Source organism: Scleropages formosus, chromosome 10 (assembly GCF_900964775.1).
Source record: "Scleropages formosus chromosome 10, fSclFor1.1, whole genome shotgun sequence".
Classification (NCBI taxonomy): domain Eukaryota; kingdom Metazoa; phylum Chordata; class Actinopteri; order Osteoglossiformes; family Osteoglossidae; genus Scleropages; species Scleropages formosus.
In genome coordinates this window covers 1,271,507-1,297,012 of record NC_041815.1, presented here as the reverse complement: position 1 = coordinate 1,297,012, position 25,506 = coordinate 1,271,507, and the positions used below count along the sequence as shown (strand labels likewise).

The 25,506-nt window shown below is 36.4% G+C and overlaps 1 protein-coding gene across 1 annotated transcript in view; it reads right to left on the bottom strand.

Moving 5' to 3' along the window:
* The window catches only part of gap43 (growth associated protein 43), a 48,690-nt gene extending 25,336 nt beyond the window's left edge, over window positions 1–23,354 (bottom strand). The window contains exons 1-2 of the mRNA XM_018765156.1: window positions 23,249–23,354; window positions 770–1,403 (exon numbers count right to left, since the gene is read on the bottom strand). Of these exons, the coding sequence (XP_018620672.1) occupies window positions 770–1,403; window positions 23,249–23,278 (664 nt within the window). The 5' untranslated portion in view covers window positions 23,279–23,354. The remainder of the gene's footprint in view (window positions 1–769; window positions 1,404–23,248) is intronic.
* Between the last annotated feature and the right edge of the window lie 2,152 nt (window positions 23,355–25,506).

Sequence of the window (25,506 nt, the reverse complement as noted above, 5' to 3'; positions counted from 1 at the left end):
GCCACCTTCTTCCCGTTTACGAAAGTCCAGTTCTGATGCACACACGCCCATTGTAGGCACCTTTGGTGGTGGACAGGGGTCAGCACGGGCACTATGACCAGTCTGCGGCTACACAGCCCCAAATGCAGCAAGCTGCGATGCACTGTATGTTTTGATATCTTTCTACCATAGCCAGCATTCAGGTTTACAGCAATTTGTGCTACAGTATCTTTTCTGTGGGATCAGATTAGACGAGCTAGCCTTCCCTCCTCATGTGCATCAATGAGCCTTGGGTGCCCATGACCCAGTCGCTGGTTCACCAGTTTTCCTTCCTTCGACCACTTTTGATAGGTACTAAACACTGTGTACCAAGAACACCCGACAAGACCTGCCGTTCTGGAGATACTCTGACATAGTTGTTGAGCCATCACAATTTGACCCCTGTCAAAGTCACTCAGATCTTTACGCTTGCCCATTTTTCCTGCTTCCAACACCTGAAATTCAAGAACTGACTGTTCACTTGCTACCTAATATATCCCACCCCTTGACAAGTGCCAATGGTACGAGATAATCAATGTTATTCACTTCACCTGTCAGTGGTTTTAATGCAGTGGATGATCGGTGTGTGTATATACAGTATATATATATATATATATATATGTATATATATATATATAAGGACTGTGATTAGGAATTGTCGATATTCAGATAAAGTTTTATGCAGCTACTCATGTGATGTACATTGGTACATTGTATTTTCCATGAGATGTACATCACTTTGGATACTCACCATTATCGTCTTGAGGTTGAGCAGACTGACTCTCCTCACTTTGGGCCTTCTCTGGTGTAGGCTCACTCTCACCTTCAGCAGGCACATTGGCTTGTTTAGGTTCTCCCTTTTCCTTGTTTTCTGCAGCTTCGACTGACTGAGCACTTTCAGCACATTCATTGGCAGTGGTGTTCTCATTAGCTATAGGAGAAGATGCTTTTTCACCCCCCTCTGCCGCCACAGATTCCTCTCCCTCTTTGGCCTTTTCTATTTCCTCCTTGCAAGCCTCTTGCTTTGATTCATCCTTCCTAGGATCAGAGGGAGCAACCTCAACAGGAGAGGAGGCTGTGGCTGCAGTGGTGTTTGTTGCCTTGTCAGGATCTGCACTTTTGGCTTGGTTTGAAGCTTCAGTATCTTCAGTTGTAGATTCTGCAGCAGGGTCAGCTGATGCAGAGACCTTGTCGTTCTTCTCCTCTGCCTGTGTTGCAGCTTCAGGGACAGCAGGACTTTCATCCTTCTTCTCATTCTTCAGTTTTTTCCGGATTATGTGTCCACGAAAGCTGGCTTGGATTTTAGTAGCCGCCTTGTGGGCTTTGTCTTCTGGTTTGTTACCATCCTGCTCCAGTTTCTGATCAGCCTCTTCATTCTTCTCAACCTGTAAAAATGGTATATAATAATTACAGCACATCTGTAGCAGAATGGCAAATGTAAACACCACCAAAATTAGCAACAGTCTACACTGTCATAATGTTTCAACGGAAATCTGTATAGTTCAGCTGACTGGTTTTCATTCTAAAGCTGTCCCCAGGCTTAAGAAGAGGAATGAATATTTAGTGGAAAAGTTACAGTTATCTAAATATTTAGTATATATTGAAACTGGTACTGCCACATTTACAGGTCAGAAAAAATGTCTTCGTGAGAATGGAGGAATAACAAAAGACACAACAACAATTCATTAGAAAAGGATTAGAAAATTGGTCAAGAAACCATCCCATGAGAGAAATAAGCAATTATGAACTCTGTCATTAGGAGAGACCAATCATCTTTCTTCCACACAGAAAAGCCATTAATTATACAGTATATAGATGTAACAGGAGACGAAGTTCAGCTGCAAGGTCTGAAATGACCAAAATAAATATTCATGGAAATAGTAAAGTACCTAGACTGAGTCTTGTCTGATGTCATTCACTCACTGTTACTCCAAAGTTAGTTTTACCACAAAGTAGTAATCAATAAAAGTTGAATAATACAAGTGTTTCTCCACTTATTAATGGGTTAGGTTTTGGGAAAACCTCAGAAGAAGCTGTAACAAATAAAAAATACAAATGGAAAATACACTGTAACATTTCTGTTCATTTCTTATCAATAATTGCCTGTCCAGTGTAGGTTTACATTTACCAGAGCTTATCCCAGAAGCACAGAGCATGAGGTTCTATGTACAGATAACATGATGCTACTATATTGAAAAACTTTTGTTAAACCTTTTATTTTACTGTTTTTAATCTCTCATCACCTTAAAATTAAACGCTATTACTGAAACTTCTAAAAACAGAAAATCATCTCCATAACTTCGTATTCAGTGCTGTTGAATGAATGATTCGCTACACGGTATTTGTTAGCTTTGTGCCAATTTCAGCATTTTTATTATGTGCATGATAGAAGTGCCTTGATTTATTTACAGGTAAATTAGAAATCATTATTAACTTTGACCAATATTGAAATTAAAAGATTTAAAATGACTGAAAATAAAATACTTTCTCTTCACAAGCTTTCTACAGCAGAATGTATTCAGTCTCCACTGTTGAGCAGCATATTATCAGTATCCTGTTGTTAATCTTCCTTCAGTATTTTGTTGTTAATCACTAGTATTCTGGAACACCTGATAGGACTTGTAAACACCCTGGAAGAAGGTTCAGTGAAGGCAGAAGAACACTCCTGTTCTGTTTCTGTTCTCTCTTAAGGTATTTTACTGCCAGCTAAAAGCTGGATGTGGAAACACAGGTGGCTTTCACTCACAACAGACACAAATTTTTGAGAAAAGAATTATAGAGAAAATGCTGTTTGAAATAAATCAGTAAACTAGAAAATGCTTGTAATTTAGGAGCCTGTATATTTATGTATACATTTTCAACTTTCTTCTTTTTTCAGTGGAAAAACGTTATTCAAGGACAGATATTTAATGTTAGCTAGCTGATGTTACTAGAACATAACCATTCAGTTTTCCTCAAGAATGTGGCTTTGGTGAACTTCACCGACAGTTTGAATGAGTTTTTATTTTTACTTTTTACTCTTTAATAATGGTGTTTTCGATGTGCAAGCATCATCTGATTTAAATATATATTTTTTGTGGAGGCTTTACATTTTTATTTAAAAGCCATTCTAATTTCTAAGATATTACAGGATCAGGAAGTCACCTTGATTTCTGCTGAGATCTATTTTTTCATGATTTATGCTCTATTCAGATGTTCATTGTTCACGGACATGTTTTTAATTACAAAAAAATTCTACACTACTTTTGTACTGCTTGTTTTAAGATTGCACTTAAGGATAGGTCAGTTCATGAAATGGCAGTTGAAGTATTAATAGAACTACAGTGCTCTTCTGCCAAGGACTGAACAGTCATAATACAATATGTATACAACATTTTATTATAAAACCTTGTGGTTACTTTTTTAAGACAAAGCCCAGTGAATAATTTAAGAATGCAGTACACTTAATTGTATGTTCAGAAATATCCACTATCTGCTGGGATAAAGGGAGCTACTGTTATTCACACTGTCTCAGGAAGGTTTTCTTTCCAAATGCTTTGTCTCTAGAATACATTTTTTTGAAAAAAAGGCATGATAAAAAGGTATAATATGATAATATATTTTTAGAACTCCGCAACTATGTATTCACTATACAAGGGAAGGCTGACTAGCAAAGCTAACTGCATGACAAAATAATCACAATATAATTTCAGTGAAATCTTAATTTTTTATATCTTGGAGTTTTACTATTTCATACAGTATGCCCTCTGCCTTATTCAAAACTACAAAACAGTTAATTTGAAAATAAATGTTGGTGCAGTTTTAATAAAGCACTTGAGTTCTGTAGGTATTAAACTTTACTTTGACCTTTTCAATTTAGAGCAATAAGCAATATTGCATAAAGTATACTGTATTATTCTTTCTAGACCAAGCACCACTGATTCCCTGAAGCACATAGAACCTTTTCACTTCATTCAATGCTTGGATCTAAATGTATTATCATTATCATTTTGCTCACATACACTTTTCAGTATCATTGAAAAGGAGTAAAGGACATTTTTGGTTATGACAGAAGAAATTCAGTAAATTGATTTAAAGAAATTTCAGTGTATTTGAAGTAAAGTGTCAGCCAGGTAAGAAAAATAACAATAGCTAATATTATCTAGCTTGCAGAAGAGATTTTTCTCAAGTAGAAAACTGGCGAAAAAAAGTAAAGTTGTTTATTTGCCAGTCTAAGCTAATCTAAATATATACATTACCTCCAGAGACCTCCTGAAACAAACAATGAGCATAATTAGTATGACAGATGATATAATGTAACTACAAAGAATAGCAGAGTGCCCTAGCAAGTCTTACCATTAAATCATAACAAACATGTCTAATTACATAAATAAATACAGAAATAAATAAATAATTCATATGCCTTACTATGTACTTGTTTTAATGGCTTTTGTGGCCTCTCCATTAGGTTGGAGATAAGTTGTATAATAACTTTGTTTTTAGATTACAGGTGCCACTATCCTGGGCAAAATTATCAGACTTGATTTATCTGACTTCCTCATCTTGCATGACATTTCTGGAGTTGTCCCTGGTTTATTCACTCTCTTTATCAGAAACACAGAATCTCCATGAAACTTGAAGAAGTAATTAATTGTGATATACAGTGCCATGAAAAAGTATTTGCCCCATCCTGATTTTTTATTTTTTTTGCATATTTGTCATAGTTAAATGACTGAGATCATCAAACAAATTTTAATATTACACAAAGATAACCCGAGTAAATACAAAATGCAGTTTTTAAATGACGATTTCATTTATTAAGGGAAAAGAGCTGTCCAAACCTACCTGGCCATATGTGAAAAAGTAATTGCCCCTAAACCTAATAACTGGTTGTGCCACCCTTGGTGGCACCAACTGCAATTAAACGTTTAAATGAGCAGTAGGGCTTAATTTTGGCCCACTCTTCTTTGCAGAATTGTTTTAATTCAGCCACATTGGAGGGTTTTCGAGCATGAACTGCCTATTTAAGGTCATGCCACAGCATCTCAATCGGATTTAAATCCGGACTTTGACTAGACCACTCCAAAACCTTAATTTTGTTTTTTTTGAACCATTCAGAGGTGGACTTGCTAGTGTGTTCCGGATCATTGTCCTGCTGCATAACCCAAGTGCGCTTGAGCTTGAGGTCACGAACTGATGGCCGGACATTCTCCTTCAGGATTTTCTGGTAGAGCTCAGAATTCATGGTTCCATCAATTATGGCAAGTTGTCCAGGTCCTGAAGCTGCAAAGCAGCCCCAGACCATCACACTACCACTACCACATTTGACTGTTGGTATAATGTTCTTTTTATGAAATGCTGTGTTAGTTTTATGCCACATGTAACGGGACACACACCTTCCAAAAAGTTCAACTTTTGTCTCATCAGTCCACAGAATATTTGCCCAAAAGTCTTGGGGATAATCAAGATGTTTTTTGGCAAATGTGAGACGAGCCTTTGTGTTCTTTTTGGTCAGCAGTGGCTTTCGGCTTGGAACTCTCCCATGGATGCCATTTTTGCCCAGTCTCTTTCTTATTTTTGAATCATGAACACTGACCTTAACTGAGGCAGTGAGGCCTGCAGTTCTTTAGATGTTGTTCTGGGTTCTTTTATGAGCTCCTGGATGAGTCGGTGTTGCGCTCTTGGAGTAATTTTGGTAGGCCGGCCACTCCTGGGACTGTTCACCACTGTTCCAAGGTTTTTCCATTTGTGGATAATGGCTCTCACCATGGTTTGCTGGAGTCCCAAAGCCTTAGAAATGGCTTTGTAACCCTTTCCAGACTGATACATGTCAATTACTTTGTTTCTCATCTGTTCTTGAATTTCTTTAGATTGTGGCATGACGTATTGCTTTTTGAGATGTGCTTCACTTTGTCAGATAGGTTCTGTTTAAGTGATTTCTTGATTCAACAGGTCTGGCAGTAATTAGGCCTGGGTGTGGCAAGTGAAATTTAACTCAGCTTTCCAAAAAATGTGCTTAATCACAGTTCATTTATAATTTAACGGGGGAGGAATTACTTTTTCACATGGGGCCAGGTAGGTATGGACAGCTTTTTTCCCTTAATAAATGAAATCATCATTTAAAAACTGCATTTTGCATTTACTTGGGTTATCTTTGTGTAATATTAAAATTTGTTTGATGATCTCAATCATTTAACTGTGAGAAATATGCAAAAAAATTAAAAAAATCAGGGATGGTGGGGCAAATACTTTTTTCACGGCACTGTACAACCCTTTGCCCATAGTTTACTCATAGCTGTGAGCTGTTTTTACGTTTGTTGAGGTGGTCTGGCTGCAAAGCTATCTATAGTATACCGTGACACAGTGTGTTTTAGATTTCCTTTTCTCTGTCTGGCTTTATCATCAAGTATTCAACCTTTTGATTTTATCATTACCCCTTATCTGTTGTTTCGTATTGTATTGTAACCCACACTATTCAGGTTCACCCCGTAGGAGTGGGAATTGGACTGTTAATAGTTGCAAAGTAAATAGTTGTATATGAGAGTTGGGCAATGTAAATAACTGTTCATGCAGGTGACTGTGAATGATGGGACTGGGGTGAGCATAGTCTCCCTGACTTGTGAAGCTGTGTTGGGCGCATTAGCTCTCACTAAAAGAGCAAAAATTCCTTGGTTCCTTGGTTCTGCTTTCTTGCTTCTTCATTCACCTTCTATGTGAATAAACACTGCATTATGGAAATCACACTTGTGTGTTTGTTTCCCCCCCTCTACACCAACAACTGTGCTGACTGTAGTGTTTCATGTCATCTCATTTGTTTGATATTAGCAGATTCACTGAAACATGTTCACCCATTGAGTTTTAATCACATCTTTTTATGAAAAGTCATTGATTTCTCAGAGATATAGCACTGAGGTATTTGTAAATGATCAGAGGGGTTTTTGATGTTTGTTGAATGAGAATGAATAGAAACCTTACAACTCTGAGGGCACTATGTTTCAGCCTGTACAACACACTTCTCTGCTTCTGTTATCAGTCTGGTTTGAATTGTTTTCCCAGTTTCTTTTTCATGTCTCCACCTAGTCTACAACTCTGCATATTTGCATTCTCAGTGCTGGGTTTTGTGGCATCATATATCAAACCAGTTGGAGTTTGTTAAATAAAAATCTGTCTCCTTGAAGGTGTCCCACTGTGCTGTATACCACAAACATGCAATATGGTTCTTGATCTGGTTATGAAGTAGTGAACTATCCCTAGCCCTGAAACATCTCTAATTAGCATTACTTCTATTAAAGAATATCTTTGCTGGGTCTGGATAGATGCCTTTTTCAACAAGTCATTTACACCACCAAATTCTTGTTTTTCAAATTCCCACTGGCATACTTTAAGAACTGTTGAAGCCTCCCATGCTGAACTGTCTGGAGAAGGTTTAAGATATTAACCTTGTACACCTCTAAGCCATCCTAATGCTCAGACATCTCACACTGGAAAATGTGATTTCAAAAATTGTATTATTTTGAACACTCTACATACAGGTGTTGTCAGTTTTGGTGCCTCTCTCAACAAGCAGGGTCTACCAGAACTCACTAGTCAGTGAAAACATGCCAAAATTTGTGATCTTATTGTAGATAGAACAAAGTGTTTGTTCTCATCACTATACTGAAATGCTTCAGGATTCCACAAATTGACACTGGTACAATGTTCATTGAGACATAAAACACTGGGCCACATATTTCAGTCGACTTCTTCACTTTTTCAATTGATTCAAGATAATTCTTCAAATGTCTAACACTCTGCAAAAGGTTCAGCAAGTCACACGAGAGGACATCTAGGATGGATTGTTATAAACATAATAAATAATAATAAGAAAAAATGTTGTTCATACTTTCATTTTGCAAATGACACAACCATTCCAGGGACAACCATGTAAACCTTTCAACACTAGTACACACACACACATTTTCCAAACCGCTTACCCCATACGGGGTCGCGGGGGAACCGGAGCCTACCCGGCAGCACAGGGCCAGAGGACACACCCAGGACGGGATGCCTGTCCGTCACAAGGCACCCCAAGCAGGACTTGAACCCCAGACCCACCAGAGAGCAAGACTGCGGTCCAACCCACTGCACCACCGCACCCCCTATCCTTTCACCCCTAGTAAATCGCAAAATGGGGGAGTTACCTCAATACCTGAAATAATACATACCACCATAACTGTTGAAGAAAATTTTTGAATCATTTTGAATAGTTCATTGATATATCAAGATTAATGTAACCCTTTATTCACTCCAAGCTTGCATACACATAACACTACCAGCTGTAGATTAAATAATATTTGACAGGCTATACCTCTAACAATGAATTGCAAAATCATGACTTTTTGCCTTTCAAAATTAATTATAAGTCATTATCTCATGATGTTTAAAGATCTTTTAACAATTTGTTAATGTTTTATGTTTCAGGAGATTTGGTGAATAAAAATTGTCTTCGGTATGCACCTCTGTGAGTGTAAATGGTTCTGTTGTATGGATTTGAAGAGAGTTTTTAAGTAGCTTATTGCAGTTTGTAGCATTTTAAGTTCCCCTTAAAAGACTCATTTAAATTCAGATTATGGACAATAATAATGGTCTACACTCTTCACATATATCTGGTCACATTTGGAGATGGGTACACTAGCCAAACACAGTACTTAAATAACTGTACTGTTACTTCACAAAAATAATTTTCAGAGGAAAAGTACTCCTCTAAAATTTACTTGAGTAAAATTTTAAAAAGTATCAAATCAAAATGTTGAAGTACTGAAGTTACTTTGCTTCAAACTGAAGCTTTTTAATGCTATGAACTGCCAATAATGTCATGCATTTACAATGCACAGTTTAAACTTATGTTTTCAATATATTAAATCAGCTACAACTAAAATTGGATACTGTCACTTAGATTAATCAAATAGTAAATGCCAAACAAATAAAATAGCAGCCTGTTGGGTATTATAATAAATCATGGTTTAGCTGACCCCTCTTTCTAAGGTGACATATAATTTTACAGTTATATACTAACAACATTACAATGATTTGAATGGCTAACTTATATAGAGCGATTCAATGTAGTGCCTTGATCAAATGTACTCCAGCAGGGGTAGCTTTCCAGGATAGTTTACCAGGTGAAACAGCAGGGTACTTGTACTAAAGAAGTTCAAGATAAATGCCTTTCTCAAACACAAAAGAACAGTGAAAGGACTGGGATAACCTATAAGTAGGGCCAGTGCTAGAGTTTTTGGCATGCTAGAGTTTATCTTCCAAGAATATAATTTTCTTCCAAGAATATAATTTTTCCATTTAATTTTTCAGTTTTTGAAGAAAGATTTTGGTGACCCAAAGTTTCAGTAACTCTAGGCAGTTGCATAGGTTTGCCTAATTGTACCTTCCTGTAGGTTGTGAAACATTACCCCTTACCACAGCACTACTGACTGTCCAATTACAAGTTAACCCTGACAAAAAGTGTATGTATACAAACACCCAGACACACTGTCTGAAACCGCCTGTCCTGAGCGGGGTCACGGCAAGCTGGAACCTAACTTGGCAACACAGGGCGCAGGTGAGACACCCAGGGTGGGAGGCCAGTTCTTCGCAGGGCACCCTTAGCAGGACTCAAATCCCAGACTCACCAGAGGGCAGGCACAGGCAAAACCTACTGCACCACCATACCCACCTGACAAAAAGTACACACACGCCATCTGAAACCACTTGTCTCATACAGGGTCACAGGGAGCCACAGCCTAACCCGGCAACACAGGGCATAAGGCTGGAGGGGGAGGGGACACACCCAGGACAGGACACCCGTCCGTCACAAGGCACCCCAAGCAGGACTCAAACCCCAGACCCACCAGAGAGCAGGACCCAGCCAAACCCACTGTGCCTCCGCACCCCTTTGACAAAAAGGAACACTGTCTAAGTAACTAACAAATGAAAATGTCCAGTCGGATCAGATCAAAATCCAAAAACAGGTAAAACATTCTGTGGTCCTAATTTACACTCTTACTAATTTGATAATTATCTAGCTGGTTCACTTAGAACATCAAAATTACATAGTATCAAGTACTGACTTCAGTGCAAGATATATAGCTTGTTGATTTGCAGCTAGCTAAATGTTATCTGACTTAAGCTAGCTAACTTCACAACTGAAAAACAACAACCTACTGTAATGTTTTTAGAGTGGGTGTGGAATTCATGTACACAATGGCAAAACATCTGTGAAAGGTAGTTACAGTAGATATGTAGTCAAGATAACTTTTAGATTATATTACCATACATATTACTATTGCTTAAATTACTATAACTTTTAGGTTATTTTGACTTTTAGGTTATATGCTATCCAGTTTCACTATAAAATTAGAAAAATGTGTTCACTAGGGTGGCACAGTGGTTGCTGTCACACACTGCCTGGGGTGTGTGACTTGACATGAGTTTAAATCTGGCTCAGTCTGTGGGGAGTTTGCATGTGCTCCTCGTGTTTGCGTAGGTTTTCTGACACAGACGAAACACATGCCTTTTAAGTGAATTGGACACTCTAAACTGTGCGTAGCAAGTGTTTGTATGTTTCTGACTTCCAAGCAAGTCTCCCTAGCCCTTCATTAAAAACAGTATTGACAGCATAGTTGAGGCACAATGTTATATCATGTTAATGCATACAAAATACTAAAACACATTTTTCTGAGTTTGCTTTCTTAGATGTGAATGAACTATGATGAAGACACAATGAATGTCAGCTCTAGCTAAACAGTGACAGTAAACTCTGATTGTTCTCATTTCTTACAAACTTGGTCAATGAAATCCACAAAAGAAGTCAGCGTGCAGTGAGGAGTCAAATGTCAATGTGACTGATGGGTGAAAATAGTTATTGAAAAATTACAAAAAATTGTGACAGAAATGTGACGAAGTAAAAGTACATTAACTTCTTTACAAATGTTTGAACAGTATTGAACTGTGTCAAAAATTACTCTGAAAAATAAAATATCCTCAAAAATGTCAATCTATACAACAGAGTAAATGTGACTTGTTACTACCCACCTCTGTGAACATTCCAAAATACTACAGAAAACAAATCATCACTGAAGGTCATTAGTAGGCCTGCTGTGAAAAATGACAAGTGTCAGAAAGTCATAGTGAAGTGTATGTCTTTGCTAATCAAGAGAAAGAAGACAGTCACCATTTATGCAGTATACAGACTGAGAAACTGTAGATAATAGAGGCACACTAGTTGTCAAATTCTACTTTAACCTGGAAATCTAAAATGATTTTCATCTGGTTCCTCAGTTTTTGCAGCATAATAAGCACAGATGAGCTCTTCTTGATCAATTGTTATAATTGTTTTTTTTTTTTGGTTTTAAGTATTTAGAAACTCAAAAAACGGCATGGTCTACCATCTGTTCTTCCCACTTTTAAGTGATCTATCTGGGCATTATTTTAATTGCTGTTATTCCTTCATCAGCTCTGCTGGCATATCTTTTAACTTTATTTCCAAATCTGTGGACACAGTAATATAACAGATACAATGGCACAACTCTGAAAGCTAATTCATATTGTTTTCCAGGTTTAGAAGCTATCAACGGCAGTCAAAAGACTGGTTATTTTTTCTTCTATCAAAGCCCTCACAGTATGTGTGATCATGCATATGTTGGCCCATATCTGCCATGACTGCTTGAATGTTGCATGTTAATTATACTTTTGAGTTTTTTTATACATTATAGCTTTTGTAGTGCCTCCATCTCATACAGTGTGGTAATAATGGTCAAGGACTCACCACAAATAAATGTTCAACTTTCCATTTTAAAACAAAGTATAGAAAAAAATTTTACTGTAGTAAAGAATACCTCTAGACATTGTCATATAATCTCAAAAGTTATGATTTTATATTGACAACCTTTTTGCCATGTTGTGACTGAATAAAACTATTCTGTTAATTTGCTGGGCTTTCCCAAATGATGTGTTCTGGTTTTCATTATTGTTTTCTATGATATGATGATGAGCAGAAATCTCTTGTGGATTACATTTACTTTTGGCAATATAATTATCCTCTTCTTTATACAATAATGTAGTTGTTATTATTTTTCAAAAGCAGCCCGATAAAGAGTTACTCTGCTTATTTCCCCAAAACATAGTTACGCTAGACTGTAGACCTCCCTCCTCTTTAGCATTACACTTACTGCATATCTCCCAAAGCTCTGCATTTTTTTCCAGTACCTGATTTCAAGCTAATTTCCTTGTACTTTTTCCCTGTGAAGCTCAAGAAAATCTGAATACTACTGTTATAAGTTATTCTTATTTTATTTTGTTCATTGACAAATTATTCAGACGTCTTGTCTATACCAACTATAAATAGTGTTTCCGTTATGTACTGTAGCTAGATTGATGACATAGTATGCAAAACTGTGGGAATGAAACATTTAATGTGAAAGTTTTGTCTGTCCCTACATAATCAATTCTGGGATTATGGGACATTAAAAGCTCATAAACCTTTATGGACCCTTCTCAACTCTTCATGATTTTCCAGCTCTACCATCTGCAATGTAACAATGGAACAAAGTGTAGCAGTTTGACATTTTCTTTGACTCTCCAAATGTAAGTTTTCACACATCTTTGTAATCTGCTCCTATCTCCAAATTTGCCCTTGCAAATTGCTGATATTGTAGCACTGCAATATGTTTTTCTCAAATTTCCCCTTGTTCAATTCTGCCTCTTTTCTCATCTACTCAGTGTTCCTTTGCACATTTATTTAGGCCCATTGATCACTTTTCATTTTTAAAAAACCCTGCTTTGACATTTTTACTTTATTTTTCATTTTCCCATAGTCTATAGGTTTGATATGCATTGTCTTCTTCCTGTTCTTTGTCTCTCTGTGATGTTGCCAAATTCTTTTTTTCAGTTGTTCTTCATTTTAAATACTGTTGCTGCTACAATCTGTAATTTTCTTTTGGTGTTAATGCATGTTTTTTGGTCTAATGAATCTAATGGTTTATATATATTTGTCTCATCTGTCATTAGTTTTACAATCTGTATTGGTGTCCAGATTTACCTTTTCCTGCATGACTGACATACTTTTCTCTTCTTCTCCTCACACTGCTTTTTTGTGTTAATCTATTGCCTGGCACTTTTTGCTGCTCTAGATTAAGTATGGTTCTGATTTTCCCAACTTCTTGACCTGTGCTCTGACTGTTCTTGCTGTGAGTTTATTTCCCCTTTTATTTTTCCTCATGCTACTTCCTTGACTGTCATCTGTTGCCTTCCTTCCGTGTTTGATTTCACACAGTTATGCTTCTGCCCAGCTTGTTGTGCTCCTCTTCCCAGCCTTGTGTCTTTCTTGCCCTGGACACCTTTGGTGCTCAGCATCAAGTCTGCCCCAGCTCTTCCCATACACATTGTTTTCATCTCAGCTATTGTTTCTTGGATCTGCTGGTTAAATCTGTATAACAGTTTATCCTGCCATCCCAAGTTTTGGCCCCAGATACCATCACAATTTACTGCACCATCCAATTTAGCCAAAGTCCTTAGGCCCAGTATTAGGACTGAGCTGCATTCAATCAGCAATATTGCTGTAACAAGTAGTGGAGTCTGCATTCAGTGCACTGATATCACGCTGCAAAAGGCCACTGCAGATATTTCTGTATAGCAGGTAAAAAAACACAGTGGATCTGTAATTCATCACCATTTTCATGAGTACTATCCAGACTTGTAACATTCTTACATGCTTTTTCAGGTAGTATCTAGCTTACATAAAATTGTAGTTTTTAGAAAGTCTTCATATGATATTGAAGAAGTAGTCCAGTTTTTTGCCAGTAGATTTGCCAGTAGATTTTAAATTAGCAACAAGGTAAGGGCACAATTTAAAATAGTATGTTAACAGTTATAAATCTGTAATTCAACTCTAGAAGGACTTAAAGGGTCCTGGTTCATATCCCACCTACTGCTATGTTACCTTTTGAGGAAGTTGCTTACCCTGAACTGACATAGTAAAAATGACATAGGTATATACAGGATATACAAATGTAGGTGGCTTAACACTGTAACTCCATCTGGAGAAAAGCATCAGCTAAATAAATTGTTAATAATAGTAGTATTGAATTTGTCTAAGTTGATAAGTGATATTAGATTGAAATTAATCAATGGCTGTGATTGGCTGGTACAGTCAATGTTATAGGAAGTTGTTCTTCCATGTTGCCTTGTGCCAAGGATACTTAATTTCCTGTACATAGTTGAAATGAATTTGTGTTCTAAAATTTTCTTAAATGTTCCCAAGAGCATTTATTCTAGATATACTTAGCTGTTGATGTATTTAATGACTGCTTGAATCGATAAGTGGGCAAGGAAGCTGTAAGGAATCACCTAAGAAAGGTTGGCTGCATGCATATGTTCTGTTGTGTCTTTGTTACAACTCTCTTTGTTAGACTTTTGGTAAGATAAGATAAAAAAGGATAACATAATGAACCAAAGATACTGTTTTGCTGAATTATACACCCATTAAGAAGTATATGTCTTCAAAAGACATTCTAGTAATTTTTCATTGTGCAGGACACCATTATGGGGAAGAGGATATTTAGGATTTAGTTCACTGCGTAGCTTTGCCACCAAATCTTTGTATGCAAAATCTTTAGATATATCAGCTGGTATCAATTTCTCTCACGTTATTTTACATTAAGTGTACAAATAGATTGACTGATTAATTATCCAGAGTTAATTGGATTTATTACAGCTACATGCCTGTAGTAAAACCATTGTGTAGCTGTACCTTGCTATTTGAGAACTGGGATTAGCTAGCTATATATTTGTTTTATGCCTATGAAAGGCATACATCACATGAAATTACTCTATATATAATATAGTTTTAAAAATCTGAATATGATTAGTTAGAGAAGCTAATGTGTTTAAGCTTTAAGCTAGCCAATCAGCAAGCATAGGTATAGGGTGTTTAATAAATTTATATAGCTGCATGTAAATGGGATATTAAGATAGCCACATTCACTATACTCCGATTTTAATCTTAACCCTGAAATAAGTGTATTCTCCCATGAGCTCTTCCCTGTCAAATCCCTTCTTCCATGTTGAATATTCAAGTAAGTTCCATCATGGTGGGAGGCATCAACTTCACAGAAGTTAAAAATTTCATTATTAGGAGGTGACCCTTCTGGGTGGCTCAGCTCAGTAGGAAAGAGCAGGCAGTTGACCTTGAACCCTCGAAGTACCAGCCTTAGGAATCCTCTCCTCAGTTTCTGCCTTATTTTTTCATACATTTTAAAAGTATGAAGAGTTGTTATTAATACTGCTTATTGCATGGCACCCTCTATTTTCCCATGTAAGTGTGTCAAAACAACGGGGTGAATACTTATTCTGTCCGTTCTTTTATTTTAAATTAATTTAGTGAAATGTCTGATATATTTCACTTTGACATTATAGAATATTTTGTGCTAATGAGTGGCAAAAATCTTATTTAAATAAATCCGGGTTCCATCCTGTAGCACAATTAATTCTGAAAAAGACAAAGGGGGAGGGGTGAATACTTTTTATAAGCAGTTTCAAAGTCATTTTGAATAAATGTTTTGGAGTCTAAACACCTCATCATGAGTCGGCTTTACATTGGCCATGAAAGTATCAAGATGGAAAGGTTAACTGCTGAATCTCGCTTACCTCACTGCTCAGGTTTGGGCTTCCTTGTGTCTCCTTGTTGCCCTGTGAACCCTTACCTTGGTTTTGTGTTTCTGCAAGTAAACTTGAGTCCGCTAGAGTCTCTTGCCCCGTGTTTGTGAGAGTATGGGTCTTAAGATAAATTTAACAGCAGAAGATTGAAATATAGAAAGACTTTGGCTTTAAAAATGTCAAGAGCGATTCTGATAATTTGGACTTCAGTTTTGAATTAGATTTTCTTTGTCTTCAAAAGTTAAGGCATGAATTTTGCATGCTTGATGTGTGGCATGTTTGAGTAACCTAGCAAACTAGTTGAATGTTGTCCACACATAAACATTTATTGCCCAACCGTAAACTGCATCATAGAGTCCTCTTCCTTCCAATCTGCATCTCAGCCCCATTGACAGGGCATGGATCATGCCATAGCTGTGACAGCACAGCAGACACATCACTTCTTTCAGTCTTACAGGTGAATCTGGCAACTTAAGAATGCATATTCTCATTCAATCAAGAGTTTTTTTTAGAAGACTTCTCTTTGAAAACAAATTTTCAGGAACAAGCGGTTCAAAAAAAAAAAAAAAAAATTACATTTCCTAAATGAGAGAAGCCTGTTTCATATACATCATATTTATTTTGTCCTGAACCAAGTTCCATAATGACATACATACAAAAGTTATAGAAAATGTCCTATTAAACACAGTAAAATTAAAATGCACACATCAAGTATGAGCCTTATTAGAGTGCACCATCAATTTAGATCACCTTAGACCGAAAAAGCTACAGTGATAAAAATGATCATACCATTTACCTGTCTGTCTCTTGAACAGCCCAGTTCTACATAACTTTTCTTGGTAAGCTTTCACTATCAGAACAATCAGAACAATCTGCAGTGAAACAAAAAAAAAAATTGTATCTCAAAAGTATAAAAAATGTACCCATTACAGGACTCAATAACTTTTAAATTTCGAGTTATCTAAAAGTATTAATATGATACATATATAGACATACATTCAGGTGAATTGGTGTCTCTACATTCAGCATAATGTGTGTGTGTGAGAATGAATGAATGTGTGATTGGCCCATTATGGACTGGCTTTCCATTCAGGGTATACTTTGCCCCATACTATGCTTTCAAGATACGATAGGACCACACCAAACTGAGCTTACTTGATGGATGGATGGATGGATGGATGGATGGATGGATGGATGGATGGATGGATGGATGGATGGAATGATTGTGCAGATGAACTAAAAAAAATAACTTAAGCAAAAATATTATTTTGAATAAGGAGAGATGCCAGTCAGTGTTGAGTGTCTCCAAACAATTCAAACCAAGTACATAAAAACGAAACTGCAACAAAGCATCAATACAGAACTATTTTTATTATTGCCATATTACTGATATCGTGACATCTCCCAACATGCCTATGGAGCATATTTATAGGCAGGCAGTATATTGCCACTACCTTTTGCTTTGACACATGGAGCTCTAAAAAGTACTAAAAGAGAATTATTACAAGTTTGCCATAAAATAAGTATGAGCAGGAAATTAGCTATACCATTATTTTTCCTGAAACAAAGCTGTTTTGTAATCAGACTGGAATCTTAAGCCATCAGACACCCTCTTGAGTAAATGTCTGAGTTTTCCTCCAGCTTAGAACATAGAAAATATAATTCTATAAATATAAAACTCAATAATATATTTCTGCCCCAGCATGGGGGGCATGGTGGTGCAGAAGGTTTGTCTTGCTCCCACTCTCTGGTGGGTCTGGGGTTCAAGTGTATACTTTGCAGTCAGTTGCTGTAATCAAATGTTGAGGAAGCAAGATTTAATAAGGATTAATATGTGAACTGGACAGCACATTATTTAATGATGCCTTACATAAGAAGGTGTGACACACCAGGGTTTGTTTGATCAAAGAAAGGGAAAGACCTCATCACTGCTTTCTTTGCTCCTGGTAATTATTTTCATTCAAACAATATATATATATTTCAGTGGTGCAGCAAAATAAAAGTTTGATTACATGGAAACCTATGACTTTTTTATTTCTCTTTATTACACATTAAATTTTGCAGCACTATAGTAAACATGGAAAAATTAACATTTTTGAACAAACTAAGATTGTTAATTTTATAAATTATTACTTATAAATGTTGAGTTTTTGTGTTTAAATTTCATGCACTGTGGTAAAGATTAATGTTTTCATCATGTTCAATTTTAAATGCAGGAGGACCACTGTTTCTGTAATTTCTTTAAACTGATGCTGTACGCTCACTGAAAGTAACAAAAAACAAAATATGACATTAGTATACAGTATGTCTGGCTCAGTGGCAGAAATAGGCAGGAGAACAATTTCAGGATTTTGTTTGCTTTTAGCAAATACATGAAGGAAAGCCCTCTCAGGGATTGAAAGAAAGCTTATTACTATAGATTATTGTTACTATTACCATTCTTCCTGTTGTTATTGTTAATTGTAAAATGTTTATAAAACTTAACACATCTACCTCTATTTTTAGAACATAACTCATCAAAGCAAAGAGAGCCTGTAGCCAATCTTTGACAAGATGTACCAGTCAAAGGTCCAGGGCATTTTGTGTCAGTTTTACCTTGTCTTTGAATATAATCACATTTTCTATGGTATACTGGGAAACTGCAACAAAATGACATGCAATGCAGGAGGACAGCTGGTAATATAGCGGTTAGGGCTGCTGCCTTTGAACTCAAGGCGTGCGGGGTTGAATCTCACCTCTGGCTATAGTACCCTTGAGCAATGTACTTACCCTGACATCACTCTAGTAAAAATTACCCAGCTGCATAAGAGGGTAAATAATTGTTATTGGCTTAATGTCATAAGCTGCTTTGGAGAAAGCACCGGCTATATATATGTAAGTATAAGAGAACTATACAATTTAAAGCATAGCTGTCATCATTTCAGACTGCTTATATAAATGGTGAATCCTAATGAGACAGATGGTGGATTTTATAGCCAAGACAATATATGGCATTGATGAATTCTGCTTATGTGATAGATTTTTTTTTTTTTAATCACTAGATTTTCACCATTATCTTGATTACAGAGCAGCTTTTTTCAAGTTTTTCAGTACAGAATAAGGGTTCTCTTACAATGATACTAGACTTTCTTCTGTTGCACCTTCAGCATTTCCTCCCAGTTCTTAGTGAATCTGGGCTCTGGAAATTGTCCTCTGAAGGGATTTTGGATATATCGAATTCATCTGGAGATCAATAGTAAATTTAAACCACAGAAGAAACAATTTTGGTTCACCCAGTACTGGCATCTATAAATACCCACAACTTTGTCAATTTATTAGTCTTTGAAAAGGAGAATAGATTATATACAGAATTAAATAAAGTTTATGAAGGGCCAATTGCACCAAACAATTCCAGTGGTATTATCTGCATTATATACTGGTTTAATAAGTGTTGTTACTGGTTCTTATGATGTGCTGAGGGAGACATGAGAACAGGACCTTAATTTGTTTTTCAGTGATGATAAATGGCTATCTATTTCTGCTAAATTCATTCACGAAAGCAGACCTGTGAAATACTGTAACTTTTTGACCCTCTGCCCTTGCCCTATGTATGTGGACCTATTTTCAGTTTCGCAGTGTACTAAATCCACCTCTGCCCCTGTTGCTGTGCCCCAATGTTATTTTTAAAACAAATGAAAAAATAACACTTTCTGGTAACACTATTGTGACACACCAGGTTCTGTCTCATCAAAGGAAGGAAAAGACCACATCCCCTGATAATTTATACTGTTAGTAATATGTATCTAGATCTACATAATCATTTTAATCTCATTAGATATGCCACTCTATCCAAACTATTTCCAAAAAAATTATGTGGCCCAAATATACCTGTCAAGTACAATATAACCACATTATGTTTTAAATTGCTTCTGTTTCTCTTAATCATTGAATTGAAAAGGGAGGACCATCTAATGTACTGTAAAGTGAATTTTGTTATGTAAAACTAAACACAATTCATTCAGTTCTTCCTAAATATAAATGCACAGAATGGTGATTTTAAAATTCTTGTAAAATGCACCATTTAGGGGGGTTACTGCTAGAGAGGAAAACATATTTATCTACTTTCATAATTTCATAGTCATTATTTTTATTTTGCTGATGACTTTGTTTAAGGTAGCTTTCAGTGTCAGGACTGTTACAACACACTGTTGCTTTGACATGGCTAAGATAAGAATACCACATAAATGACATTAATTAAAATACATTTTATATTTGTACAATATGTAAAAATATAGAACTTATAAGATAATTACTGAATACTGCATTAATTTGTGTTTTACACAAAAAAAAAAAAAATTAAAAATTAAACCCACAATGTCTATTTGGTTCCTTTGGTTTTAATTTGCACTGGGCATAAGCACTTATCCAAAAAGAAATACAACACCGTAATTGGTTGATGGTTATTAAAAAATAATATTAAATACAGAACTATGGGCTGCTAGATAACTCTTATCTAAAAGAGGATCTAACAAGACAGGTACATTTTACCATAAAATATATTGCAGTCAGTCATATTGCCACTTGCTTAAGGCTTTAGAGACAATGTGATGCAATGAGGTCATCTCTTTTCTGGGAGGTGATCTCACTTGTACAAGCGTGATAGAACTGTGAATCCAATTAATGGTAAACCCATTATTTCTTGAGTTTATGCGATTAATTCTTTCATAGACAAAGGATATTCTTTCACTGATGTGATTTTTGTAATCTATACAAGACTTCTGATTAGGATGTTGTAAAACAATTGATTCAATGTATGAAGTGGCATATCAATGAATATCAAAGGAAAAAACAAAACATTAATAAATTGTTACTTCAAAATTTAATTCTGATATTAATATTTTTAAAATGTAACTAAGAATCACTGAGCTATACTTACAATGCATGCGTGTAGATTTATAAATATGTGTACATGTACATGTATGTATGCATGTATTTTCTATTACACCTACTAATACAAGCTGCAGATTATTTCAGTTACAAATGACAGCCATGGGGAAACCATGCCAAAGCTATTCCTAAAAGGCCTTCTTAAAGAGCCAGCAACCTCTCTCCCTTTGTCATGTCTGTAGGTGAGAAAACTGGAGAGCCACACCCTTGTCATGGTGTATGGCCTCTTAGAAATTGATTTTTAAATTCAGGCACTGCTATGACATATGGCTGTCTCACACAACCTCTCACTGAGCCGACATACACAGAAACACTGAACAGAATAATATAAGGCTGTATGAGGATAGTAGTATCAGTTAGCTGGATAGAAAAATTATGTTTTTGGTGCACTTTAAAGAATTGCAGACATCTCATTTCATTAGTCCTTAATCGAGTTCAGCTGAATACAAACATATAACCGTAAAAAGCCTTGTTCAGAATTAGGGTGTAACCACTAAAGGTCTAAACGCATTTCTGGTCTATGTAATCACCTGGTATATCATTTAGTAATTCGTTGATGAATGACAAGGTACTATGAAAGCTTTTATTATTTTGGTAATAAAGTATATTTTTTATGTTTGGATCACTGATGGTCTCAAACATTTGCAGCCTAAGTAAGAAACGTACATGTTTTTTTTTCCCTGGTTATGCTGGTGCTTATCTATTGTGATTACTTTGTTAAAGTCTTATTCCCATTTAGCATTTGCAGTGTGCCACAAATGTATCCCATTATTTCGATGACAGGAATTACTCCCAGGAGGGAGAGGGGATGCAGTCTGCAGTAAATCCCCCCATGCGCTCTCAGCTTCATTCTGCTCCTGGAGACTGACTCTGCACTGTCTGCACCACACCCTTTCTCAGAGCTTCCTTCTGCAGGAGAGGAGGTTCAGGTGGAGACTACATTTTCTGCCATGCAAAGGGTTATTTTTTCACAGATGCACGATAATTGTGTTTCACTAATGACTTAACCATACATGAATTGATAAAGAAACTAATTCTTGCCTTTTGTACTCTAAATGAATTCTGCCTCGTCTTTTTTTTTTTAAACAAAGGCAGCTATTACATCCTTCAGATATTTCCAGCATCACATTAATTTTACCTGGTAGACTGCATCAACACACCTTTATTCAACAACTTAAAGGTACCACATTTCTGAAAAGGGGCTTTAAGCTCTCACACTTGTCATAATGATCATAGGAACCTCCGTTCATGACAAACCTGATGAGGCCACCCACAAAGAGAAGCATGTATATATATGTTCTTTTATGTATATGAAAGGCATTCTTTAAAAGCCACAAAGAATTTTTAAAATGAGGTGGTAAAAAGTGTCATAACAGTAAAACAGTGGGGTCTGGCTGTATTCTAATGAGACATGAATAAGCTGTACTATCTAATGCAGTGGCAACACAGTGAGAGAACGATGCCTCACCCATCCTACTGCAAATCTCTCTGGAAATGACTCATACCAGGTCACGTATAAACAGCAATCAGGTGTTTTGGAAATTAGGTTTTTTTTTTTTTTTTTTGCTGTTGGGATTGTTCCCTAAATCTAAAATGTACTGGGTAAATGCTAATACAGTACAAAGCAAATACAATCACATTCACGTGCTGCTACAGCGAGCATTGTTTTTTCAAAAAACGTGTTCTGGAAAAAGCTAATCATTCATTTTTAAGTATAAGACACTTTAAATCTAGCAGTAACAAGGAAACCCATAATTTAAGATAGTTATTGGTCCCACTTGGTTAAAGACACACCCTTACTCTTCAAAGTCCACGTTTCTTTTCTGAAGTGCTATGGCACCCTTCTGATTTTGGACGATGATGTAGAAATCTGTGTACTCTATAACATATGTAGACATAATAAAGTTATCCCAGGTGACAAGACCCATTTTTAAACCTGAAGCAATATTAATCCCTTCAAGGCACTAATTCATTTTCCCAATATGCTCCCTAGAGACTGCCAAGCTTGTTGCCAGAGGAGTTTCAGTTTGATCTAATTTCCTTTTTTCCTGTGAAATATATTCCATTTGACAACTGGACATTTCTAAATAAAGGGGAGCTATTGTATTCTCGATAAGAATAAAAGAAAAAACTTTGAGGTCAGTTACAATATTGATGTCTCAATAAGAAGTGTAGGAGTACATCAGCAAACATGCTGTCTAAGAAAGAGCTTCTTGGCACACCTGACAGGTACCCATTTAAAAGCGTCTATTGACTTGATTGCAGATGAGCTGTCACCAAGCAGGGTGGTAAAATGGCATGTATCTAAGACGCAAGTATGCACATGAAGCATATTTAGCGAATGATTTTGCAAGAATGCTGACAATACTGAAGAGATAGATTTGAGCAGTGAAATAATGTGAACTGTACCCCACTTGTCATGATCAATTCATTCCTGCGATTACATTAATGAGGTATGACAGCTCAACACGCTTACACCTAACGGAAGTCACAGTGGGACAAAAAAGTAAATAACCATTTCTAATCTCTTCCAAGCCTTTCCATACAGAATTAGATTACTTACATAATACAATAATAGAGAAAAAGATTAAAACATTTAATGCATCTAAACATGAAAGATAGAACAGAGTGAAACAGTTACCGGTTTTGTTCTTCTAATGCAGCACAACATGATTGTAGTATCCTCTTTCTTTCTCCCTTCCTTTTTTCTTCTTCCCTTTTTTCTTCTTACTCCTATCTCTCTCTCTCTCTCTTTCTCTCTCTCTCTCTCTCTCTCTCTCTCTCCCTCTCTCTCCCTCCCTCAATCGCACACACACACACACACCTTGGCTGTATCAGCAGCTCAGCCACCTAATGCTTATACTCATCACAATTTGCACACACTCTCACAAAGTGTGCCTAGCCGCACCTCACTCACTGTGACTTACTGGCTTACAATGACTACAAGCCCACCCTCAAACCAGCTCCCCCTTCTCATACCCACCACCCCTCCTTCTGACTGGAATAAACCCGCCCACCCCTCCCCTCCTCCATCTCCTATCCTCACACCAGCTTCCACAGGCAAGAGCCATAACCCCACCCAGTCTTGCTCCCTTTATGAATGATTGAGTATCTCCAATCTGGCCACAGAGAATACCGATTTTCTAGGCTTCCCTTTTTTTCTTCACTGGGTGGTGGCCTCGTTGAATTAAATCTGTATGAGAAAAGGCAATTTTCCAGGTTACCTTTTATTCTTAAAATGCAGCTTCTGCTAAGATTGACAGAAAAAAAAAGGCAGTTCTTTCATTTTCAAGAAAAAAAGCCCTCATAAATTAAATTTATTTTCTAATGCATTTTGCGTTTATTACAAAACATCAGTTGAGTATCCAGTGGATACTAAAAATGACAGCAGTATGACCTGAGATGTCAGAAACCCTACATTTTCCCACAGTAATGTGCACGTAACAAATATATGCATGGACAGATGGATACAAAACCTATAAAGGTTCTAGCAAGAAAAGTTGGGGTGTGGTCAGTAATTCATCTTCACATGCTGTTTTCCTTCTGGATATGCACTGTCTCTACTATGACAGTCGGGCACAATAGAAACCCCTGCCCCCTTTTTTCATTGGAAATAGTAACATGCTCACACTGCAGGGGTTCCACCCTGGAAGCCACATTGTCTCATGTGCTTATGAGATCATTTGGTTTAGCCTGGTTTTTACCCAAAGCAGTAAACACTAGAGTTTTATTTCTGTTGTTGTATTAGTGATGTCAGCACAATGTCCAGAATGTTTTTTTTTTCCCCACAATCTTAAAGAAGTAAGCCGTGTAAATTTACAGGGCGATATATTTAAAATCTATCCTTAAATTTGGAATAAGTTTTACATTTCTCAGATTTTCAACAGAGCAAAACAAAGGGTTATACTCTTAATAAAACCATACTATATGTAAATATAATATTATATTGCATAATTTAATGGGTTGAATGTTTAAGTCCACTATATATGTGCATTTATTTATTTCCAGCAATTACATTTTCTAAAAACATTCACATTTTTTTAAAAGATAAAACCATGATCCACATTTGAAGTCAACTGACAAAAATTATTAACAGTATAAATGTTGAGCTGGTCATATTTCTAGAATCTTGACTGAACCTTTCAGCTATACAAATAAAACTGAGATCATTAGTCAAATATACAATTACTAATTAATTAATCTGTCAGCTAGGCTGTTCAGGCATTGGTTTGAGACTACCTCACTTTGTATGGAGTTTTCATGCTCTACCTGTGTCTTTATGGGTTTCCTCTGCATGCTCCAGTTTCTTCCCACAGTCTAAAGATATGTGTTTCAGATTAACTGGCTAACTGGTTAACTGAATTGCCCATAGTGTGTGCCGCTGTGTGCATGTGTGGCTACCCTGTCATGGCCTGTCTTCCCACCCAGCGTGTACCTCTCCTAGTCTAGAGCACAGTGATTCCAGGATACGCTCTGGACGGCAGAACCCTGAAAAGGACAAGTAGTTAACAAAAGTGAGTGTGTGACTAATCAATTTGTTTAAAATACACAATATGAAAGGGAAAACTTAAGGGAATTATCTTCCATTATACATAATACATAGTATGATGTGTATTACAGGTTATAAGAAACTAATCAATCAATATATGTTCTTGCAGTAGCTCTTATATTGCACAGCACATACTTAGCAGTATAGACTGTTGGCTAAGCACAAATACATTTCGTCCCTAACCCTTTTTCTCATCTAACAGACATACACAGTTTCTGTCAGTGCCACAGTGATGCAAATTTATATTAAACAGAAAGAGAGGAAACTTGTAAAGAAAGAACCACTTAAGGATTGGAACAGGTCCTTATGGAACACCATGTTTAAAATGATTAATTCTTTATTAGAACATA